At 44.8% G+C, this 25,874-nt stretch overlaps 1 protein-coding gene across 1 annotated transcript; it reads left to right on the forward strand.

The window, feature by feature from the left end:
* Positions 1 to 20,583: 20,583 nt before the first annotated feature.
* Positions 20,584 to 22,224, forward strand: LOC138786953 (uncharacterized). Its single transcript, XM_069964023.1, has 5 exons — positions 20,584 to 20,740; positions 20,924 to 21,007; positions 21,103 to 21,183; positions 21,321 to 21,407; positions 21,530 to 22,224. The coding sequence occupies exons 2-5, from the start codon at positions 20,939 to 20,941 to the stop codon at positions 22,043 to 22,045; spliced, it is 753 nt and encodes a 250-aa protein (XP_069820124.1). The 5' UTR covers positions 20,584 to 20,740; positions 20,924 to 20,938; the 3' UTR covers positions 22,046 to 22,224.
* The last annotated feature ends 3,650 nt before the right edge of the window (positions 22,225 to 25,874 follow it).

The following is a 25,874-nucleotide window of genomic DNA, read 5'->3' on the forward strand; positions in this document are numbered from 1 at the left end:
GCCCCATATAGTAGCTAATCCCCCCATAGTGACTGATATAGTAACTAATCCCCTCAATAGTGCCCCATATAGTATCCAATACCCCCCCCCCCCAATAGCGCCCCATGTAGTTTCCAATACCCCCCAATGGGGCCCCATTTAGTATCCTATACCCCCCCAAAAGTTCTCCATATAGTATCCAATCCCCCCAATAGTGCCCCATATAGTAGCCAATACCCCCATAGTGCCCCATATAGTAGTCAATACCCCCAATAGTACCCCACATAGTAGCCAATACCCCCAATAGTGCCCTATAGAGTAGCCAATACCCCCCAATGGTTCCCCATATAGTAGCCAATGCCCCCCAATAGTGCCCCTATATAATAGCCAATACCCCCCAATAGTGCCACATATAGTATCTAATACCCCCAACAGTGCCCCATATAGTAGCCAATACCCTCATAGTGCCCCATATAGTAGCCAATACCCCCATAGTGCCCCATATAGTATCTAATACCCTCATAGTGCCCTATATAGTAGCCAATTCCCCCATAGTGCCCCATATAGTAGCAAATAAACCTCACCTGTCACCCATTACTAGCATCTCCTCTCCCGGCAGCGTGCGATCTCCTGTGATCTTCCGGCGCAGACAGCTTAGTACAGGGACGTTGCTTGTGTCGCATGCCCCTGCAGCCTCTATAATTCATGATAGAGGCTGCCTGACACATCCGGCGCAGGGAGCGTCCCTGTACCATGTTGCCTGCACCGGAAGATCACAGGAGATCGCACGCTGCCGGGAGAGGAGCTTCAGTGTCTGGCAGCGGGCGGCCTCCGTTACATAGAGCGGCGGCGGGTGGCCCACTCGCACCTCAGCCTGGCCGCGGCCCTCTAGTTTATTGGGGGCATCGGCAGGGGCGTAGCTAGGATTCATGGGGCCCCATAGCAAAAAACTGTACGGGGCCCCATGAATCCTGTACGCTCCCCTCCCCCCCCCCCCCTCCTCGCCAAACACAGACATTGACACACATATACACACACAGAGGCACCATTAACATATATACAGATACGCCACTGACATACACACATATATACGCTGTAATGTGATTACACTAGTGCTGATGTATACACCGTGAATAGACTGTACACAGGGAAATCATCTCAGTGTAATAAAAAATTCTCAATCAGAAATAAAAGAAAATGCAGCAGATATTAATGGTGGGTTCTTTTATTATAGCCCAGCATTAATAGAAGCTGCTGCAGAACATCTTTGGGAGCAAACCTGTCAATCACTTGAGACATTGCTGACATACACACACATATAGCCACAGATACATACACATACTGACATATAAATATATACACAGATACATATATACACACACTGACATATACATATACCCACAGACACATATATACACTCACTGACACACATACACAGCACTTACAGCTCCCAGGCTTCCCCCTCCTCCTCCTGTAGTCCGGGCTGATCTTCACATAGAAGTATTCAGGACCTTTGGGTCATGTGACCCAAAGGTCCTTCATCCCTCTTCTGTGCCGTGTAGGACCTGGCAGGTCCTGCTCCTCTGTTCAGCCCGCTCACCCGGCACTACAGTGAGGGGGCTGAACAGTGCAGTGGGGGTCCCTCTTCCTCTCGGGACCCCTGGCGGTACAGTGGTCGGTACCTAGCATGAAGGCAGGGCAGGCTTCCTCGGGCCCCCTTCCTGCAGGGACCCCATAGCAGTCGCCTTCCCTGCCTTTATGGTAGCTACGCCACTGGGAATCGGCCCTCTGCCCCCTGGGCCAGCCCGCCACTGGTTCCAGGCCGGGTATACATCTGCAAAATGTAGCAGAGGCACAGCCAGGCAGGGAGGAGATGTACTGCTAGCGAGAGGTAGGACAGCGAATTATCAGGGTAAGCAACCAGAGGGCCCTTGGCCCTGGAGCAGGCAAGGTAAGTACAGTGTAGTCTCATTTTTTTTTTTTTAGGTCTAGCAAGCAGCAGTTTTTGTTTAAACCCCCTTTAATGGAGGCTAAGAAGCCACACAAAGACACAGGAGATCAGTTTAGTTGTTTATTTAAGACGATGTAATTACACAATTATTGATTGATCCATAACCAGTAATAGCACGTTCATACTTACCAGCTTGTTGGCTAATAATAGGATTAAAGAACAATTATTGTGGCGCCTTAGTGGAAAGGGATCTAATTTACAGTCTTGTTCAATATTAGAAATCCATGATTTTCTTTCATCCTTAGAAGTAACAGGTATTCTATGGTTCACTGGGCCTGTTCTTTCTTGGCTCAATAAACTTGACGAGGTTCAGCCAATCCCCAGGGTGCAGTAGGGGATGTGGAGGTGTAGTGGAGGTATATCAAATATCCCAGGCGTACACGCTATTTGAGGCAAATATAGCTGCAAATATATAGTATAGAGTATAGAGGCTGAGGAGAATAATAATAATAATAATAATAATAATAATAATAATAATAATAATAATAATAATAATAATAATATTATAGAGAGAGATCTTGGTTAAATTAATAAACTCAAGATCTCCAGCTGCCAGTATTTAGTGTGCTTAACCCCTTCTTGCTGCAACAGTTTTTGCTTTTTTTTTTTTTACTTTTTTTCTCTTTGCTTTTTAATATTTATGTTTTTATATTTCCATTAACAGAGCCATATAAGGGCTTATTTTTTTTAGGGGACAAGCTGCACTTATTTCATTACTACTTTTTTTTTTACCATATAATGTACTGAGAAACCAAATAAATAAATACATTGTGAGGTGATTCTGTTCTGTTCTGTTCACACTACGTAAGTGCAGCGGAAGGGGCGTGGCCTGACTGCCGACCGGGATGCACGCATAGAGCCGCAGCTCCAGCCACCCGAGCGACAAAGACCAGCATAAACCCTCTTATTCTGCTTGAAACTTTCCTAGATGGTGCCTGAAGCATCGAGGATGGCACAGGGACAAAGAAAACAGGGTAACCTGCCGGGAATGACCCGTAAATTGACTGAATTCTTTGCCCTGTCCTCCAGCCAAGATGGCGCTGAGCCGCCGCCACACAGTGAGAGCCGCACTTCCCAGGGACATGCTGCAGGGACGCGGCTGCTCTCATCTGACACAGTGAGTAACCGGTACTCCCCTCTGGACACTGAAACATCTGAGGGAGAGGAATGTAGGGGTTCAGAAGACCAAGGGGACACTTTATTATTTGAGGGAGACATAACGGCAAATAAAGAAATCCAAGATGGCGCTGCCACGAGACCCGGCGCCTCTCCTCCCCCCTCCCCTACCTGGGCCAGCCCTGTTAAACAGCGTGCTAGACTGTCTGAGGACACTGTGTGTGAGGAGGTAGCAGATCAGCAGCAGTCGGATTTAGACGTTTTTGACATGCTTCCCACTGATGCACCCATGAAAGCGATGCTGAAAGCCTTGAGAGACTCGATCCAACTCAGTATTAGACACTCTATGGGCCCGGTGCAACTGGCTGTTAAAGAGGTAGAGGGCAGAGTCTCACATATAGAAGAGAGAATGGAGGACTTGGCTGCTTCCCATAACTCTATGCTAACCAGTCACTCTGCACTCGAGGAAGAAGTGATTCAACTGCGACATAAAGTTAATGATCTTGAAGATCGCTCCCGCAGGAATAACTTAAAATTCCGTGGCATCCCCGAGTCCGTGGAAGCAGCTGAACTGGCACCGTTCATACAGCGGTTCATCAAAGCCCTGCTACCCGACTGCACCAATAAAGACCTGATTATTGACAGAGCTCACCGTGTCCCATGTCCCAAGCATCTGCCAAGTGATGTTCCATGGGACACCCTTGCAAGAGTGCACTTCTATCATGTGAAAGATGCATTCTTGTTAGCCACCAGTAAAAAAGAGACTATCCCTGAAAGACTTCAGACAATTTCAGTCTTTGCGGATTTATCTGCTGCTATACTGCAATGGAGAAGAACAATGATGCCTATAATGGTTGCTCTACGGGATGCCAGAGTTGCTTACAAATGGGGTTACCCCGCCAAGCTAAGTGTGACTGCCAATATTTCTACGTCCATCATCACTACTATAGAAGGAGGGGAAAAGCTTCTGACAACACTGGACTTGACACCAGCGACTATTGCACCTCCGAGACTTACAGCTCCCCTGCCTCTGCGACAAGAATGGCGCAAGAACCAACGTGCTACTAGAGGTCGTCGTTGAACCCTTCAGAGTGGCGCTTTATGGTGAATCCGGACAAAGCTCTTGGTTCGGTTTATGCTGAACTTATGTGCCCCACTGGCCGTTGAAGCCGACTGCGGTTGGCACGCCTTACACACATCAAGAGGCCCTTCCTGTTGTTTCTTCCTTTATCTGGAGCTTATTCGCTCCTCAATGTTCTTTCTTTCCCTGTTGTTTAATTGTGTTCACTTTACTTGTTGTTTCTTTTGCAGCATGTTACCGAATACTGCATCTTGTACCGATGTTTTCGATCTTACTGATCTCTATCCTTGGTGACCAGTGGAGCTCAGGTTTTCCATTTCTATGGTATGTGATTGGGCCCTCGCACTACACTATTATACACAATGGTGTTGCAGATCCTGTCATATAATGTGAGGGGCCTCAACTCACCACAACGGAGGTCTTTTCTCTGGTCAGAGGTGGCCCGCTCACATTGTGACATTTTGTGCGCACAAGAAACCTACCTGTTACGCAAAGATGTCAAACGTATCAAACACCCACAATTTCCCAAGATATATCAGGCCCACTCTCAGTCTAAATCTAGGGGGGTACTTATAGCTTTCAAAAACTCTATTGCGGTTACTGTTACAAAGGAAATAGCAGACCCTGGGGGTAGGTATTTGATTCTCTTGTGTTCAATCAATAATGTCAATTACACTATCACCACCATATACGCACCTAACTGTAAGCAAGTTAGCTTTATTAGGAAAGTGTTCCGAATAATAACTAAACATAAAGTTGGCCACTTGATATTTTCTGGAGACTTCAATATAGTCCCAGACCTGAAACGAGACTCCACAAAATCCCCGGGACATGATCAGGCCTCATTAGATGCCTTTTTGTGGCAGGAGGAACTGTTTGATGGGTGGAGGTCCCTCCACGACACCGAGTCAGACTATACGTTCTACTCACATAGACATAACAGCTATAGTAGGATAGACTTGGTGCTTGTGGACAGGCCTACACTTCCATTATTATTAGATGTATCTATCGGGGTTAAGACTTGGTCAGACCATGCCCCCCTCGCCTTCTCCATTCAGGATAAAGTTAATACTATCTCTGAATTTATGTGGAGGTGTAATTCATACCTAATATCCCATCCCAAATATCAAGAAGAGATAGCCACTGTGTTGACTAACTTCTTTGCGGAGAATGTGACAGGGGACGTCTCCGCTACCATGGTTTGGAATACACATAAAGCTGTTGTATGTGGACATCTCATGCAATTAGGCCACAGGGTCAAAAAGGAGAGGTCTGTTAAGTTGAACAAACTTCTCAAAGACATAAAAGATTTGGAGATACTCCACAAACGCCAACAGTCTGATGCCACACACGTGCAATTGCGCGCCCTGAGATTGGACTTGCGCAGGCTACTTACCACTGACTTTGAATACAAATTGAGAAAAGCCAAGTCCCTGTTCTATTCCCAGGGAAATAAAGCAGGTGGCGCTCTTGCTAGGCGATTGAAGGGACAGCACACGAAATCCAGGATCCCATTCTTAATTAACCCAACCACTAAAGCTAAACTAATCACTCCCTCAGCCATAGCCAATGAATTCCGAGACTTTTATGCTCAGCTTTACAACTTAAAAGAGGACTCCCTTACACCGCAACCTACACAATCAGATATTGACGCATTTTTGAGCAAGATTGACATGCCTACCTTATCCCCTGAGCAACTAGATAACTTAAATTCTCCACTCTCCTTGAAAGAGATCCTCGATACCATTAACTCACTACCGACAGGGAAATCCCCGGGGCCAGATGGGCTTACAAATCTCTATTATAGATCATTTAAAAACATTCTTTCCCCACATTTATTATCTTTCTTTGAAGCAGCGCAATTGTCTGCCTCATTCCCTAAAGAAAACCAAATGGCGAATATAGTAACACTTCCCAAACTGGGCAAACCACCTGACTCCCCTAAGAATTTTAGACCTATATCACTACTAAATTGCGATTTAAAAATATATGCAAAAATTATTGCCTCCCGCCTGGCGTGTGTCCTCCCCTCAATCGTCGCTGCAGACCAGACTGGCTTCACACAGGGCCGCCAGACATACGACAACCGGAGAGTTGTTAATTTAGTCTACTCCATACATAAAGACAAAATCCCCTGCTGTTCTACTCACCCTAGATGCCGAAAAGGCTTTCGATCGAATAGCATGGGATTATGCCTTTAGCGTATTGAGAAAAGTGGGCCTACAAAGTCTTATATACCACAGCATACTAGCCTTGTACTCCTCCCCTTCCGCCCAAGTGTATTGCAATAATTCTCTATCCCCCCCTTTCCACATTACTAACGGTACACGACAGGGCTGCCCTCTCTCTCCCCTTGGTCTTTGTCCTCTCTATTGAGCCATTGGCCTGTCTCCTTAGATCCCATCCTCGCATACATTGCATTAACATCGGCTCCCAAACCCATGTTACATCTTTGTACGCTGATGATGTGATCCTCACTATGAGCAATCCTGCTCAGTCGTTGCCAGCGGCATTAGATACCTTGGCAGACTTTAGCAAAATTTCCTACTATAAATTAAACCACACAAAATCAGAGGCCCTGCCACTCAATCTACCACCGGAGATAGTCGAGAATTTCAGGTCTAGATATCCCCTGGACTGGAAATCTGATAAGATCGCCTACCTAGGTACATGGATTACTGCCAAACCAACTGAGTTGTTTGCTAAAAATTATCTCCCTTTATTAAATGATTTAAGATCTCAAATGGCACAAATGGAGGGATTGGAGGTGTCATGGACAGGTAGGGTCGCTGCCTTTAAGATGATTCCAAAATTGTTATACTTGTACAGGACTATGCCCGTCTATGTACCTGATCACTTTTTCAAAAATGTCAGGAAAGCAATATCTAAATATATATGGGGGTCGAAAAGGCCGCGCATACAGTATCACATTCTGACACGCCCTACTGACTTGGGAGGCATTGGGCTACCTGACCCGAAAGTTTATTACGAGGCCACATTGATATCACAATTACGTAGCTGGTGGTTGCAGGAACTTCATAAATCCTGGGTATCCATGGAGGAACACCTAATCGGCTTTGATTTACGGTCCAAGCTCTACTCCTGTGTATGGTCACTGAACACTCAAAAGGTTACTTATTCCCCTCCAGTATACGCTAGTTTACGCTGCTGGCGTAACCTGCACTTGCATAGGGGTGATAAAACACGATTGAACCGGTTACCCATTCCTATACAGTCTCTCTTGCAACACTTACCCAACACCTCCAGAGACTCTGTTGACATGGATCCAAAAAGGTATATCAAACTTGAAGGATCTATATGAGGATACACTTTTGCTTCCATTTGCTGCCCTAAGAGATAAATATGGACTCTCTGCACGGGACTTCTTTTTATATTTACAAATTAGACATTGTATCACTACCGATATCCTTGTAGAGATCCCGGGCATTCTGGGCTCCTTTACGGTTAAGAAGGCAGGCCTTCGCCCCTTATGCTCAATAATAGCTGACACGGAATCCTTTGACCACAACAAATCTTTACAATATTGGGAGTCTGCCCTACGTATATCACCAACTCCTCAAGATTGGTTACTAGCTTACAAGTGGGGAATGAAACTAACGTATAGCGCTGCCCATCGCGAAAACATAATAAAGACCCGGCTGTGTTGGTACCTCACTCCCTCTCGCCTATGCAAAATGTATCCTGATGCAGATGATAAATGTTGGAGAGGTTGTGGGGCTAGGGGCACACTACCACACATCCTATGGGAATGCCCTGTGATTACATCCTACTGGAAGGCAGTGTCAGACCTATTGAAGGAGGTAGCTGGACTCCTAGACGATCTGGATCCGGCGTTGGGCCTGTTGCACATTGGCATTTCCACTATACATCCCTCCCAAAAGGCCTTGTGTTGCAAGATTGTCACTATTTCTCGGTTGGTTATAACACGTAAATGGAAAACTCCCTCTGTACCCTTGATAACTGAGGTTATTGATGATGTGAAATATACCTTTGAGTTGGAGAAACATATCTCTTATGGTAGAGAGCTTACGAGGTCATTCCTTACACACTGGTCACCTTGGATAGATAGTAGATATAATGTTTAAGGTTACTGTTCTATATATTACAATGTAGATTTGCATGTTTCGGTATGTGCCATACCCTCAGATGTGTTGTTCTTTCTTCCCTGTTGATAGTTTGTATCCCCCTCCCTTCCCCCTCCCCCCCTATGGATCCTATGTGTATTAATTTGACACACATGCAGTCCACCTGGGCTTAGACAGTCGCCACTGTTCACTTGCGCCTGGATAACTATGCACACCCGAATCAAGGTGGAACTGAACGGTTTTGCTAGTTCTTGTCTAACGCTGTTTGTGTGCCCATATCTGTTTCATAGGCTTTTCTATGTAATTTCTGTTCATGTTTAATTTTATGCTATGATCCATGGGATACACCCCTGTACACCCCTGCCTACTTATGCATACTCCCACATACTCCTATACTTCTCTCCTCCCCTCCCCCCTTATCCCTCCCCCCCCTCCCCGTGCCACCCACTCCCCCCCCTGATACCCCCCTTCCCCTTCGTTTATTCTTGTCTATATAAAAAATTACCTCTGAAAACCTTAAATAAATATATTGAAACGTAAGTGTAGCGGAAATCATGGCCGTTGTTACAATGTCCGTGATTCCTGCGGCACTTATGTAGTGCTGCCTTCTGAGGGAATCCCGGCCGGAGTGTATACACCTTGTATACATTCCGTCCGGGATCCCTAGCGGCGCCGTTGAAAACCGACATGTCAGTTTTCAGCGGCCGCTATTCAGTGAATAACGGCCGCAGAAAACCCTGTCAGTGCACACTGTGGAGTGAGCGGCTCCGGCTGCTTGCTCTATTGTGTGTTGTGGGGAGTTCTGATGCACCCGCGTCAGAACTCTACGGCCCCCAAAAAACATCCGGCTGGTACTGCAGTACCGTCCAGGATGATCTTTTCAGAGACTGGCCGTTCCATGACCCAGCTGGGTCATGCAACGGCCGGTCTCTTACTAAGTGTGAACATAGCCATAGTGTGGTACTGCTGCAGCTTTACCATGGGCCTCTACTGTACGTTACCTGACAACCCAAAAGACTATCACTCCCATCACCAGCAGCTAAAGCAATTCCACATAGGGGTGGCAGTAGTAATGCAATAAGACAATCTGAACATATCTCAATCAGCCATCAAAAATCTTTTTATAGGTGTGGTAGATTGAGCCTTGAATATGGGAATTTCTAGTTTCCTCTTGAGGTGGTGAGTCCTGACACATGCAGGTAGCTGCAGCATTTTTTCACTTTTGTCTGTATGTTAGCCACGGCAGCAAGCAAACTGCGCTGTGTGAACAAGTGTTAGTGGAGTGCTGGATGTTCGTTTGCTTTTTATGTTATACAAACATGTCAAAAGTTTTGATTAGTCTGGGTCTCAGTGTTCAGATCTGTACCGATCGGGAGATCGAGCTGGTTCTCAGCACGGTCCTCTCCTATCTCTGTGTCACGTGAGGAGTCAGACACATAATTTAAGTCTATGTAGCCAGATTCTTTCACTGACACAGAGCGGGGATCAGACCACGCGGCAGCACCACCACCATCCTCGCTCTCTTCTCATTCTCACGATTGGTACGGGTCTGAACACTGGACCGATAAAAAAAACTTTTGACATGGATCTCCGACTTCAAGAATATTCAAAGTCCAACACCATCTGTGGTGAAAGAAATGCAATTTTATTCAGCCAAGTTCCATAAATTTCGACCAGCAATGTATGTATACTTCATAATGACCATTGCTGGTTGAAACCTTACATGGGACTTGGCTGGATAAAATTGTATTTCTTTCACTACAGAGTCTGTTGGACTTTGGATTTTTTTGATGTTATGGGTAACCTCTATGGGATTGTGAACCCTCAATGTGCCTCCTACCAATGAACCGCCCATTGCCGAGTATATCTCGCTGACATGTCAAAAGCTTTTTTTAAAACAGTGTTACCAAGACGGTTTAGTGCATATTTCTGAGAAAGTAGTTGTCTACTAACCTTCTTTTATTCCATGAGTCTGGTTCTGATGCTCGCATGACCATTGTAAGTGTGTTTGCAATAGTCCAGAGTCAGTATAGGCATAATAATTAGTTTAGCTACAAGCTTTCTATCATAGCAGAAATTTGTGGCACAGTAAGGCTGAGTTCACATTACATTTTTGCAATCCGTTTTTTTCATCTGTTTTTTTGCAAAAAACGGATGAAAAACTGATGAAAAGAACGGATGCAACCCAAAAACGTGGTCGACCTCATTTTTGTGTCTGTCAAAAAAACGGATCAGTTTTTAACCCTTTTTTTATGATGGAAGTCAATGGAAAAATGGATCAAAACGGATGCACACAGTTGCATCCCTTTTTTTTTATCAGTTTTTTGCAAAAAAATAGATAGCAAAAACGTAGTGTGAACCCAGCCTAAGGGCCCTATTACACGGGACGATTATGATGCGGAAAATCGTTATATCATTCAAATTTAAACGATAATTGTCCTGCGTAATTGCAGGCAACGATCAAAAAAAAAATGGTTCATATGTCGTTGATCGTTCATTTAGATGTGACCCTAAAATCGCTAACCGTTCACTGTAATTCCGCATCGGTTCACTAATCGTTCAGTGTTACTGCACATCGTTTCTTCTTTTGCTGGGATCAGACGGAGTAAGGCCCCGTTCCCACCGAGCAAAGGTAGCAAAATTTCGCGACGGAATTGTCTGCCGGGGAATGCCGTTACCTTTGCTCAGTGGGAACGGGGCCTAAAGGATCATAGTAACCATTGTTGTAACAATCGTAACTAACGACTATTTTTTTGTGTGATATGGTGATTGTTTATCATTAACCTGAAAACAATCTCGTTTACCGTTAAAAATCGCTTCATCAAGTAGGACCTCTCTGTGGTATTACACCAGATGGGTTAGCCACCCCCTTCCTCTATCCCAACGTGTATCTCTAAGCCTCGGGTATCCATGACTTATTATCACATTCTAGAAACACCCCCACAAAACCTGCCATTTGGAGATGCTCCAAGTCAGTCATCTACCTTGCTCTTGTCAGAGTCCCTCAGTCACCTCGTCTGCTTACAATACTTCAACTTCAGGAACCAATTGTTTACTTGTTCCTAATCATATATTATCCATGAAAGGAGCCAATATCTTGAGATAATCAATGTTATTTTATCTGTCAGTGGTATAAGGACTAGTCATTAGATGTATGCACCATATACATTTATCTGAGGGCGGACATTTAAAGTGTCAGCCTGATAATCAGGAGTGATCGGGCAGGTTGCCAACCTTACTCGTATGCAACCATTTTCTCTCCCCCACTTGGACCCTATTATTGGCCACTCATCAGTGCCACACCTGGCCGCCATTAATATTACGGCTGCCAACACAGGACAATTGATTTGATAGAGTTATTAGGTCATCATCACTGATGCCAGGTTTTGCATGGCTTTTCATATACCTGCGTAGCTTTCATTTAAAAAAAAAAAAAGTCTTTTAATTGGTAAGAGCCTGGCACCGATATACGCTTTGAATTGAACTGACATTTGATATGCAGGGGTCTGTTTTTCCAGTTTTTTTCCTAGGATATAAAATAGATTTTACTAGCGTGGCTTTTTGCATGCTCTGGAGAACGCCTTTGGCTGCTCTGGGAATGACAAGATCAATAGAACAATACAGAATGCAGTATGAATAGATTCTTGTATTTAACACTTTCATTTCTTAAGAGCCTGGCCGTAAGGAAACAACTGTATCTCAAACCACTGTTGATAGCAACACTTTGTGGGGCTCGTCGTTCTCTGGTCATTGGCTTTTTTGAGGCTTAACTCTGTCTTAAATAACATGAAATAGACGTATGCTTCTGTTCTCAGGAGAATAAATTCTATCGGTCAATGCATTAAAAGGGTTGTCCAGCGAAAATCCTTTTCTTTCAAATCAACTGATATCAGAAAGTTATATAGATTTGTAATTTACTTCTATTAAAAAAATCTCAAGTCTTTCCGTACTTGTCAGCTGCTGTATGTCCTGCAGGAAATGTTGTTTTATTTTCAGTCTGACACAGTGCTCTCTGCTGACATCTCTGGCAGAGACAGGAACTGTCCAGAGCAGGAGAGGTTTTCTATGGGGATTCATATAAACCTGAGACAGAGTTCCTGTCTCATCCAGAGATGTCAGCAGAGAGCACTGTGTCAGACTGAAAATAAAACAACATTTCCTGCAGGACATACAGCAGCTGATAAGTACGAGAAGACTTGAGATTTTTTAATAGAAGTCATTTACAAATCTATATAAACTTTCTGATATCAGTTGATTTGAAAGAAAAAGATTTTTGCTGGACAACCCCTTTAAAGTTCTACATTTTCTTCTCTTCAGCGCTCTACTTCCTCCCTGTGCCCATCCATGCTTATAACTTTCTCAGATGAGGGGGTGGGTGGAAGCATGAACCACACCTGCACACAATGTCCAATACCTGCCCGATGTCACTAGTACATTGGTAATATCAGCCAGCTATTGCCCACAACTTCTTTCCGCCCTCTTGTCTGTAAAAGTATCAGCACAGAGAAAGTAGAGTGCCGGAGAGCAGAAAAGTCAAAATTTACTCACCGAAATTTGTTCGGTGAGTAGGCAGCACAGGTACATAATGGGGTTAACTCAGTTTCCTCATCCTGCCAGGCAGAAGGAACAACATGTTTAAATGATTAGAGTAATTAACAATCAAGTGAGCCCTATAAGAGGCCCCAGAGACCACACAATATCGTGTTTAGTTTACAGCAATAACAAAATTTATTAGGGTGGGATGCTGTGCTGCCTACGGACTCATAAAAAGAACAAATTTCGGTGAGTAAATTTTGACTTTTTATTTCGTCCTACGGCAGCACAGGTACATAATGGGAAAGCAAAGCAATAGAAATGAAAGGGGGGGCAATTAACTAGAGGATGCCAATTGCAGCACTTTTCTGCCAAAGGACACTCTGCTGTTAGAGATGACATCCATCTTGTAGTGCCTCACGAATGTCGATGGTGAAGACCACGTAGCGGCATGGCATATCTGGTCCAATGACACCTGGGCTAGCTCAGCCCATGACGTTGAGGTAGACCGGGTAGAATGTGCCTTAATACCCGCTGGTGGAGGCTGATCTTGATGAAGGTAACATTCAGCTATGGTGTCTTTAATCCAACGAGATATCGATGCCTTTGAGGCAGTTTGGCCCTTGTTAGGGCCTTGAAACTGGATGAAAAGAGAGTCTGAAGATCTAAATTCCCTGGTACGATCTAAGTAAGTCAGAACCGCTCTTTTGACGTCTAACAAATGCAGCTTCTCTTCTTCTGACCCTTGAGGATTCTCACATAGGGAAGGTAGGATGATCTCTTGATTAATATTATCCACTGATGTGACTTTGGGTAAGAAGCCTGGTCTGGTGCGCAGGATAAGACCTTCTTGGTTGATCAAGAGATATGGCTCTTTGTGAGAGAGGGCTTGAATCTCTCCAACCCTTTTTGCCGAGACAATTGCCACCAGGAAAACAGTCTTAAATGACAAATATTTTATTGAAGCTTCTTGCAAAGGCTCAAAGGGAGCAGATGATAATGCTTCTAAAACCACGGCTAGATCCCAGGAGGCTACAGGATTTTTGACCTATCTTCAAAAAGATAGTTGATAGCAGAGAAGTGCACTTTGAGTGTGTTGAACTTCAATCCTTTAGCATAACCTAGTTGCAAGAATTTAAGTACATCTGGAAGCTCAGGGTCTGCGATGTTGTATTGGGTACACCAAGTCTTGAAAATCTTGGAGATTCTGTCATACACTTTAATAGTGGCAGGTTTCCTGGATGATTCCAAGATATCGATCACATCACTTGCAAAGCCCCTTTGCGTCAAAGATGTCCTGTGAGACTCCAGGCTGTGAGATGCAAATGCTGTGGGGCTGGATGGAGCAGACCGTTCTGGGCTAACAGGTCCGGGCGAAGAGGAATCTCTCTGTAAGAGCCCCTCGATAGCTCTAACACGAGTGGAAACCAAGCCCTCCTGGGCCAAAAGGGGATTATCGCCACAGCCCTGGCCCGGTCTTCCTGTATCTTCCTGAGCACCCTGGGTATGAGAGGAAGGGGAGGAAAAACATAAATTAGCTGACTGCTCCAACTGAAGGATAGGCCGTCCAACCAATCCGGGGCATCCGCCTTGTAGATCGAGCAGAACTTGTCTACCCTCCTGTTTTTCCTCGTCGCCATGACATCTATATCGGGCATGCCGAACCACTTTGTGACCCAATCGAATGCTTCTGCATGGAGACTCCATTCTGCTTGAAGCACTTGATGCCTGCTCAACCAGTCCGCAGTCACATTCAGATCCCCCTTGATGTGAATCGCTCTGATCTCTCGGAGATGATCCTCTGCCCAGAGCATAAGATGACGGCATTCTTCCATCATAGCCGGGGACCTGGTTCCACCCATCTTGTTTATATAGAATACCGTAGCCAGGTTGTCGGACTGGATCAGGACATTCTTCTGATGGACCAGGGATGAGAAGTGACGAAGAGCCAGACGAACTGCCCTCAGCTCCTTCAGGTTGGAAGAACTCTGACCCTCCTGGACTGACCATCTCTGCTGAACCCACTGGGTCTCCACATGAGCACCCCAACCTGATTTGGACGCATCTGTCGTGACAACGAGTTGGGGAGCACTGGACAGCGACCTCCCGCAACAGATTTTGTCCTCTCGTAACCACCAAAGAAGGTCTTGTCTGCACCGACTGGAGATGGACAGAGAGTGGTCTAGTCCTGACTGAAGGTGGTTCCATTGAGATAGAATTTCGTATTGAAGCAACCTGATGTGAGACCTGGCCCATGGCACCGCTTCGAGAGAGGCAGTCATCAACCCTAGGACTCTCATTCCCGTCCTGATGGAATTCTGAGGATTGGATAGCAGAGACTGGACTTCTGAGGACAAATTCTTCGCTCTGTCTTCCGTCAGAAATAGCTTCATCACTGTCGAGTCGATGACAAACCCCAGGAACTTGCAAGAGTTCGATGGAACTAGATTGGATTTTTCCTCGTTGATGATGAAACCATGACTCTGAAGCATGTCCACTGTGGCCTGAATATGGAGAAGCAGCATCTCCTGGGAGGACGCTTTGATGAACCAGTCGTCCAGGTAAGGTACTATGAAAATGCCTTGCAATCTTAGGGCTGCTGTTAGCACCACGATGATCTTGGTGAATACCCTTGGGGCGGTGGAGAGGCCAAAGGGTAGGCATGTAAATTGCAGGTGGAGAATCTTCCTCCCTTGAGAGATCGCTACTCTGAGAAACCTGCGGTGAGATCTGAGTATAGGGACGTGCAGGTATGCATCCTTTAAATCGAGTGTGGCAGCAAAGTCGTCTTTCTGGATGATAGTCATGACAGACCTGATGTTCTCCATCTTGAAATGCCTGCAGTGTATGAACTTGTTTAGGAAGGACAGATCTATCACAAGGCGCCAGCTTCCTTCTTTCTTCGGAACGGCAAAAATCCTTGAGTACACGCCAGTACCCTGTTGGTGGAAAGGAACTCGTTCCAAGGCTCCCTTGTCTATGAAATCCTGCAAGAGGTTCAGAAGATGAGGCTTTTCCGCATTGAGAAAAAATGAGGTTGGAGGGGGACGGGCAAACTCTATGGCGTATCCCCTTGAAATAACTGATCTGACCCAGTTGTCTGTGGTGGTATTGAGCCAAATTTGGGCAAAAGCAGAGAGCCTGGCTCCCACTGGGTGAGTTGAAGGCCTGGCGTCATGCCTTCTGATCTTTATTGTCTGAGAAATGCTTCTTCTTATAGTTTGTGGTATTGGAGTCTTTCCTCGGTTTGTAACCTCCTTGATTCCTTTGCGGCCAGGTTCTTCTACCCGCTGGTGATCTGCGGGTCTGCCTACGAAAGGGCCGAAATCGCTTAGACGGTTTGTAGGTGTAAGGAAAGTCTGAACCTTTATTCTTGCTAATAGAGTCCAGGATTTTTTCTAATTGAGGCCCGAACATACTTTCTGGCTGAAAGGGTAATAAGCACAAATGGTTCTTAGATGAAACATCCCCCGACCACTCTTTGATCCAGATAGCTCTCCTTGCAGTTGTAGACATGGCCATTGTCTTAGAGCTGAGCTTGAGAGAGTCCAGAGGAAAATCTGCAAGAAAATCAGAAGCTTTTTTAATGTTAGGGATATCTTTCAAGAGATCTTCTCTTGGTACCCCTGAAGCAATGTCTTTAGATAATTGACTGATCCAGACTCGTAAGGCTCTTGCCACAGGTACTGTAGCCATAGCTGCTTTGGCATTTAAAACTGCTGTGGAATAAATGCGTTTTAAAGATGCTTCCACCCTCCTGTCTAGTGGTTCTTTCAGAAGAGAGGACTCTTCCATGGGGAACACCGATTTTTTGCTTAGGCGCGTCACGGCCAAGTCCACTTTTGGCGGGTTTTCCCATTCAGCCGAACACTTGGGATCCAGTTTATAAACAGCTTTAAAGCGAGCACTGGCTTCAGATTTTTTATCCAGCTTAGCCCAGTCTATTTCCATAAACTCCTTTAAAAGGTTATGTGACGGCAAGACACGGTGTGGTGTACTAGGAAAATAGAAGAGACCTTCTTTTTTTTGGTAAACCACTAGATGAGGGATCACCTTCAATGGTGTTTTTTACAGACTTTATTAGAGAGCTAGCATCATCTTTCTTAAAGAGAAAATAATCTTCTGGAGCCCCAGCATCAGAATCTGAGGAGGAGAACACTTCCCCTTCTGACAACACTCTCACATCTGAATCAGATGAAGAGGATGGTCTTTTCTCTGTCTTACGTTTCTTTGCAGATTTAGAAGTGGATGCTTCATTAAAGACATCAGAAATCTTGGATCTGAACCAACCAAAGAAATTTTGGGCTTCAGTTTGGAAGACAGAACCTCCTCCAGGCATGGCACAGGATTCACAGATATTAGAAGTGGCCTCATCCGGCAATGGCTGTTCACAGTTAGAGCACATTCTGTGCCTGGACTTGCTTCTCTTTTTCCCTGAGTGATTCCTGGAAGACATCTGCAAAGAAAGATAGCATAAGAGAAATGCGGCATAATACACAAGTAGGAACAGGGCGAAACAATCCTTGTGGTGCAGACCAATACCTTACTCCTAACAGAGAGTGCTCCCGGCAGAGTGCTGGCAGAGGCGACCGCCCGTCAGCACGTTTAAATAGAAATGCTGCCGCCCGGGAAAGACACTCTAGCGCACGCGCAGAACGGAGGCCGCTCGCGCATGCGCGGTACCTGCAATGACGTAGTTGACGAATCCGGAAGTTTCCGGTACCGGGATCCCGCCCATCCTGCGTTCCATCATGCCGAAACCAGAAGAGACCTCACGGAGAAGATGGCGGCGCATAATCCCTTGCAGCATGGTCTAACGCCGGGAGTCAGCTTGAAATGATCTCCCACCGGCGGACCGCACAGCGGAAGTCGGCGGACACCCGCAAACAGAGCCACTGAGCCTCCCCGTACACCAGGCAGCCGCTGGGACCTCTACTGAACAGGTAAACCTGACAGGATAGCGGGGGATGACAGGCTTTCTCAGGATCCTGAATAGCACTGTCGCTGCTTTAACCAAATCCACCATGGAAAGGGACGCTCCTTTCCCTTCTGCCTGCAGAAGAAACAAAACACGATATTGTGTGGTCTCTGGGGCCTCTTATAGGGCTCACTTGATTGTTAATTACTCTAATCATTTAAACATGTTGTTCCTTCTGCCTGGCAGGATGAGGAAACTGAGTTAACCCCATTATGTACCTGTGCTGCCGTAGGACGAAATAAAAAGATTGGATATCCCCACTCTCTGGATATTCCCTTTTAAAGTGACACAGACGTTGTCATTGACTCCTGTTGATCAATGAGAGCTTATGTATGAGAAAATGTTTGTAAAAAGAAAAAAAAACTTTTCCTGTTCAGTTCTAATGCTTTCTTAAAGGGGTTATCCAGTGCTACAAAAACACGGCCACTTTCATTCAGAGACAAAAACTCTTGTCTCCAGTTCAGATGCGGTTTGCAATTAAAGCAACTCTGTACCCACAATCTGACTCCCCCCCCCCCCCCCCCAAACCACTTGTACCTTCAGATAGCTGCTTTTAATCCAAGATCTGTCCTGGGGTCCGTTCGGCAGGGGATTCAGTTATTGTCATAAAGATTACTTTTAATCCAGCAGCGCCGTGTCTAACGGCCGGGGCTTACATTTGTATATGCATTAGGCTGGCATACCCTCTCTGTCCTTCCTCCCCACCCTCCTCAGCATTAGGAATGATCCAGGCAGATTGCTCTCTATTCCCCACCTGTTTGTATAATGAACATGGGCTGGATGGTTAATACACCTTTGCAAAGCTCAAACAGCAGTAAATGCTGAGGAGGGTGGGAAGGAAGGACAGAGAGGGTGTGCCAGCCTAATGCATATACAAATGTAAGCCCCGGCCGTTAGACACAGCGCTGCTGGATTAAAAGTTATTTTTATGACAATAACTGCATCCCCGGCCGAACAGACCCCAGGACAGATCTTGCATTAAAAGCAGCTATCTGAAGGCACAAGTGGTTTGATTGACACAAGTGGTTTGAGGGGGTCAGATTGTGGGTATAAAGTCGCTTTGAAGAGAATGTATCATCGGGAAATCCTAGGTTCTATCAAACTTGACTATTCACGAACCTGACTCATTAGATTGCTGATGCCTGCCTGATCCGTGGGGAAGGAGGAGACTGCCCGGGTATTGCCTGGAATTCTGGGATTCAGCCTAGGTAATAGGCTGAATCCCGGAATTCAAGGCGGTACCCGGGCAGTCTCCTCCTTCCCCACGGACTGGGAAAGCATCGGCAATCAAATGCGGCAGGTTTGTGAACGTTCGAGTTTGATCAACTCTACTGCTGAGCGTACCTGTGCATTAGGAGACGGCACCATAGAATCACATTACACTGGGTGTTACACTAGAGATAGATCAGGAAGCTTTGCCTCCTAATTCACAGTAGAGATGAGCGGATCGCTTATCTGAACAATCGCTTATCTAAACTTCATTTAAAAAAAAATAAAAAAAAATAAAAATTTTATATATATATATATATATATATATATATATTATATATATTAGCAGTGAAGGGTCAACATGGGCCCCCCTGTGCTTACTGCGCACCCAAGGGGGGGGGGGGGGGGGGCGCCAAATTGAATCTTTGTCCCGGGTGCAGGAGAGCCTAGCTACACCTCTGGGTGTAAGACACAAACAGTGGGCCAAAATTTTAAAATTGGACAAAGAATTGGGCCAGCCTTGATATTTATTTCAGCGGGTGTGTAGCATTCCTTGGGCTGTTAAAAGCCATGTGCATCTCCCAAAGTGATATCATAAATTGCTATGAGGTGACAAGTATAGGACAAGAAGACAGGGCAGGGTAAGGGAAAGTTTAGTGAGGGAAGCATCCACGTCACTGCTGCACGTATCACCCATGACACAAATAGCGCCATCCTATGGGGACGGCTGGGCTGCAGCAGTAGTTAATTGCCCCAATAGTGCCCCACAAATAGTTAAATACCCCAATAATGCCTTAACAGGGCCCCACAAAGTATATTCCCTAAGAAGTGCCTCTGATATTAGCTGTAATATGAAGTACGCAGGGAAATGTACTCTGTCAGTGGTGGAGATTTATCAAACATGGTGTAAAGTGAAACTGGCTCAGTTGCCCCTAGCAACCAATCAGATTCCACCTTTCATTTTCCAAAGAGTCTGTGAGGAATGAAAGGGTGAATCTGATTGGTTGCTAGGGGCAACTGAGCCAGTTTCACTTTACACCATGTTTGATAAATCTCCCCCAATGTCTATGAATTATTACGTTTTACTTTTTATTCTTTACATCTGGAATTCCATTAGGTGATGGCTATTTGTGAGGAATTGGTAAAATATAGAGACGGTCCTGGGATGTATTCAGTGATCAGTCCCTCATCCCACCGGCTGCTGCATTGGTAACAATAGCCGCCATTACATCAGAGGTGGAGCTGTCCGTCTCATCTGCTCCTCCTGTCAGCGCAGTCACCCGGCCGTCTATTGGTGGGTCAGGAGTCTGATGGCTCCATCCATCAGGGGAGGAATCTCAAAGAACGGCCGGGGTACAAACCATTGTATTTACATATTAGAAACAACTAATATTGTTACCATAGCAACACACGTCAATAATAAGAGATACAATGTGTATGCTGCTTGTGGTGATGATGATGTCATAATGTCTTAGTGATGTCACATGGGCTTCGGAATGTTTCCATGTGACCACTGGTGGGTATATAAGGGGCCTCTGGCCTCCTATAGCTTGTCTCTGTTTTGCCATTCTTGGTGATAGGAGACAACCGTCTTTGGCAACAATGAGGTTTATTTTTCTGCTTGTTTTCCTGGATCTGATCCACCCGACACATTGCGGCATCTCATCCTGGATACAGACCATCCTGTTCTATGAGAATACAATGGAAAAACCACCACCACCTACTATGTATGAGCTAAGTGTCCAAGTCCTATCCATGAAATACAGGATGATAGATATTACTGTTATTGCTGTTGTTAATGTTAGAGTTATTCTTATTATCCTCTATGATACGTTTATACCATAATTATTCCTTGTATTTATTATTAGTTTGTTGTCTTGGATATCAGACTATTATTTCTTGTTTTTTAGGACGTCTCGTCGTGGATGAAAACCATTCTGTCCTATGACCGTCCTGTAGACAAACCACCACCACCACCTCCCACCATGGTTGAGGTAAGTCTCCAAGTACTTTCCTTGAAATACATCATCCATCCTCATCATCATCCCATATTATTATATTATAAGACTTTTTATTTTTTATTTTTCAGGAATTCTTAGACTGGATAAATAACATGCTGTCCGTTCCTGTTCCAGCTGCTCATAGACGGACCCGGGAGCGCTGTATTGGAGTAAGTGGAGCTCATACTGTATATACAATGTGTACATGTTATGTTAGATGCCTCTGGTTCCCTTTATAATACTTTCTATGTCAATTATTATATTATTTTTGAACTCTTGTATTAGTTTTCATTTTTGCATCTTACAGAATAGTCCATCGAAATCTACTGGCCCCCGAGAGAAGCCGTCAATTATAAAGAAGGTGTATATATGGATAAAAACTATAATATTTGGGGTGAGTGACACCATCTTGTATTATAGGAAGCAATCTGCAGTCAGACATGACCCCCCTCCTGTTCTGACAATGGAAGCTGGGACTGCTCTCATGGCTTCATACTCTGTTTTTCTCTATTACAGGAGCCCCCACCATCCGTGGTCCAACCAGGCTGTATAGTGACCCGGGTTCTAAGTGGCGCGGTATATGGACTGCTGATATCACCAATTTGTGCACTAGTGGTCCTGGCTGCATGGCTGGCACATGAAGAGGAACTATTATCAGAACCTACAAATTCCTCTGATGCAAATAACCTGCAACCCGATTTGGAAATTGTGCAAGACCCTTTAAGAGCAGCCGATGTGCCAGAACCATTGCCGCTGCCTGAAACAGCAGAAGATCAGCAAAATGCTGAGTCTGTAAATGTGCCTGTAGAATCAACATCAGGAGAAGCTGAACCAACAAGGCCAAGGAAGTCCGCGCTCAAGGCACCATCTCGCAGGGGCACCAACATATCCAAACACGCGAGCTTCAATAAGAAGGTGCATATCCGCTTCATACCTCCTAACCACCTAAATGAAAAAGCTCGAACCTCTACAAAACATAGAGAACGAGAATTCGTCTTGGACCCCCATCTGTACACGACTTGGCTCTTCTAGAGGATTGTGTGACAGAAATACGTCAGACACATCCAGCCAACCCGTCATCCGTCCGCCGCATTTGCAGGCACTTTGTGCAATTCCTGCGCTTTTTCTGGCGTTGCGCAGAACACGGAGAAAACTAATATGACGGACGAACTTCATCACATTTAACTTATTAATGAAATTTTTTTAAATCATATGATGTGTCAGTGTGTTATTTAAAGGGCTGTAAAGGGGAAACTATAGGATCTGTTTAGGACATGGACCGGTAACCTGCAGCTCGCAAACTACAGGTGGAACAGTACTTATTTCTACAATCAGTAATGTTTGAATATTTAAAAAGATACTGAAATTGCGCCTCCCTAAAAGATTAAGCATACTGTCGCACATGACATGTCAGTTTTCTGTGGCTGCTATTCATTATAAAAAACGGTCTCTGTTGTTTTTAACGTACACAAAAACATAGATGACCACACGTAAAAAAAAAATTTTTTTTTTTTAAAACATTTTTTTTATGCTTGAAATCAATGGAAAAACGGATGCATACAAATGCACCCATTTTTCCAAACCTTTTTTTGCAAAAAAACGATGAAAAAAAAAACAGATTGAACCGAGCCTTACCTCTAAAGGAAGCTTGCATGCTTCTATGAGCAACTAAAACAAGTAAAATACTGTCCTGACACCGAGCATCTATGGCAACAAGTGACTAATCTCTTCCATTTACATTTTTGTTGTTAAGAAATACAATAATCCCTTCTCACTCTGCCTCCATACAATACCAGGTCACTGCTCAAGGGGCTCCTCACAATAGCTTAATAGGATTACTTACTATGTTGAGATGCAATGCTCATACTATGTACTATATGATACGTCAAGCTATTGCCTGTTAAAAATGACTCATGAAGACTAGAGATGATTGAACAGGGCCGAGGTTCAGGTTCGTACGACCGAACCATCGGCATTTGATTCCCGCTGCCTTCCCGTTCCATGTAGAAGGTGAAGACAGCCTGAGTACCGCCTGGAAAACAGGGATACAGCCTATTACCTAGGCTGTATCCCTGTTTTCCAGGCGGTACTAAGGCTGTCTTCACCCTCCCCACGCAACGGGAAGGCAGCGGAAATCAAATGCCAATGGTTCGGGTTCATACGAACCTGAACCTCGGCCCTGTACAATCATCTCTAATGAAGACTACAGATCAGTAAAAACTAGAGATGAGCGAACCGGGTTCGGGTTCGAGTCGATCCGAACCCGAACGTTCGGTATTTGATTAGCGATGGCTGCTGAGGTTGGATAAAGCTATAAGATTGTCTGGAAAACATGGATACAGCCAATGACTATATCCATGATTTCCACATAGCCTTAGGGCTTTATCCAAGTTCAGCAGCCACCGCTAATCAAATGCCGAAAGTTCGGGTTAGGATGGACTCGAGAATGCTCCAGGTTCGCTCATGTCTAGTAAAAACTCAAGCGTGATCGAGTCTGATGCTTCAGCAATTGAATATAAACATATAAGGAACGTCTGTCACTTAAAGGCGGCTTCACACGCAGCTTTTGTGTGGTGTTTATCTGGCCTCCAAATAAATCCAGAAAGACTGCCAAAGATGATCTTGGTAGTTTTTGCTGGATTTTTTTTTTTTTGTTTGTGTATTTTTTGACTTTAGGAATGAATGAACTTATTTTTTTTGCCTTCGGAATTTTTGGACATGAAGATATGGAATTCCATTAAACTCTATGGGAAAAAATGGCCACAGAAAAGGCAAGGAAGTAGATAAAACCACGTAGTTAGTATGGCATTTCATAAAATTCCATTGACAGGTAGCTAACATCTGTCCATGGACGTTTTTGCTCAAACAATGATGTTGGGTTTGTTTGTTTTTTGCAAAAATTTCAGGCTGTGTGAAAACAAAATCTGCAGCTAAGTCTCCAAAGAAAACGTTATATGCAAAAGTACATTTTCTGCCCAAACTGGGAGCAATGCATTTTTCCTTTCTTAACCCCTTCATGACTGAAAGTGATTAAGGCACGGATGTCCAGGTCACACTGAGAGGCGCTCTCCTCCTCGCCTTCTAAGAGCAATAGCGCTTTTAATTTTCTTGGGATGGCTTTTCTTGCACCATGATCTCTAGTTTTTATTGGTATCATATGATTCATTAATTTTTGTCTGATATACTGTATATCCAATGGGGTTTCCCCACACAGGTTCGAATCCTGTTCATGACGCCAAAAATCCTCATGCAGTGTGGCTCTTGGGCAACCGAGTGATGACGTGATATAATCCGCTGGAAGTAATAGTAGTCAGCAATGGCATGTTTAGCCCGGGTAGTCAGTGGCCAGATCTTATGTCACGGTTATGGCACTAGGGGAACTGACTAACTGACGGGAACCTGTCCAAGCGGGCGGGGCCCCACCACACCACACGATTCTTCGTTGTCCTTAGTCAAGGCACCAATAACTAGACCAATGCCAGGGTTCAGAAACAACGGTAGTTGTACATTTATTAATACGGTGGTTGTCAATAGCAACAGTCTCTCTGGATGCAACCAGGATTGAGGCAAACTTAAGTTCAACTGAGAGGAATGGATGATGCTGCAATAGGCCGTGGTGTGGTAGCGTTACTATGAGTGAGAGGGAACTGGATGATGGGGGTAGTAGTCCCGGAGAATGATACTGCGTAGGACAGACTGAATAGGATACTTGCTGTTGGTAATGACGAGGTGACTATGACTGAAAACGACACCCAGATCTTGAATACATATGACAGGTTGAGAGTCAGGATGGTCCGGACTGGACTGGAATACTTCTGAATAACAAATAGAGAGGATACCACAGAGTTGTGGTGTTTTCCTGAGGAACAACAGAATACACGTCCTCCTCCCTTGAAGGTAGAGAGGAGTCTGAGGTAAACTGGGCGTGTCTAACTGACCCCAGCCAAAGCTCGACGGCTATTGGGGTTACTATGGCAGCCGGGGAGATCACGTGACACCAGGCCAACTGCATCATCACACCAATAAATAACAGGCAAATAAACATACATAGATCTAGGCCTCCTACATAACTAACCCTAGTCTGTGTTCTCATTGCTGGTAAGGCTAGGTTTACACTGCGTTTTTGCAATCCTTTTTTTTTTCTTTTTCCAAAACGGATTGCAAAAACGGATGCATTAGTCTGTTTTGTTTTTTTTACGGACACAAAAGTAGTGTCAGCTACTTTTTTGTGTCCGTCAAAAAAGAACGGATCCGTTTTGATCTGCAAAAACGCAGTGAGAACCTAGCCTTATTGACTTAGTCTCTGCCTGCTAGTGTCTTCTGTTTATTTGTATCTCCTAATCTTTGCCTTAGTATATTTGACCTCCCCTGCTTGCCGTCTGCCCCTGACCATATTGCCTGTACTTTGACTTCGCCTATTGGATTCTGATTTTGCACTTTTGCTGCCCGATTGTTGTGACCCGGACTGTTTACTATTCTTTATTGTGTTTGTCTGTCTTGTTCTGTGTGCACCTATACTGGTATAGGGAATGTCTTTGTGGTTGTCCGCGGCCGCCTAGGGCCATTGTAGGTAGGGACAGTTGGTGGGTTCAGCGTCTTGTCTTGTCCCTGCCATCCGGTTGCTGACCCTTAAATTTGCAATCATTGCATATACTGACCAATGCTATACCATAGCATAGCGCAGTGTCCCAGAACAGGCTGTCTGTTTCTCATATAAAGTCTACCTCTGTTACTATAGCCATGCCTGTCCTGGAAACTATATGCACTGCAACTGTTTGCTGTGTAGTCCCTATAACACTTAGGTTCATGTATATTCCTGTGTATAAATTTGTACAGTGGTATGCAAAAGGCTGCTGATCAC

Source organism: Dendropsophus ebraccatus, chromosome 3 (genome assembly GCF_027789765.1).
Source record: "Dendropsophus ebraccatus isolate aDenEbr1 chromosome 3, aDenEbr1.pat, whole genome shotgun sequence".
Taxonomy (NCBI): Eukaryota; Metazoa; Chordata; class Amphibia; order Anura; family Hylidae; genus Dendropsophus; species Dendropsophus ebraccatus.

What these genes read in the sequence shown, in the direction of transcription:
- LOC138786953 (XM_069964023.1), top strand. Translation starts at nt 20,939, where the DNA reads ATGAAAACCATTCTGTCCTATGACCGTCCTGTAGACAAACCACCACCA. An exon ending in CACCTCCCACCATGGTTGAG is followed by an intron (nt 21,008 to 21,102) that starts GTAAGTCTCCAA and finishes TTTATTTTTCAG; the next exon opens with GAATTCTTAGACTGGATAAA. An exon ending in TAAAAACTATAATATTTGGG is followed by an intron (nt 21,408 to 21,529) that starts GTGAGTGACACC and finishes TCTCTATTACAG; the next exon opens with GAGCCCCCACCATCCGTGGT.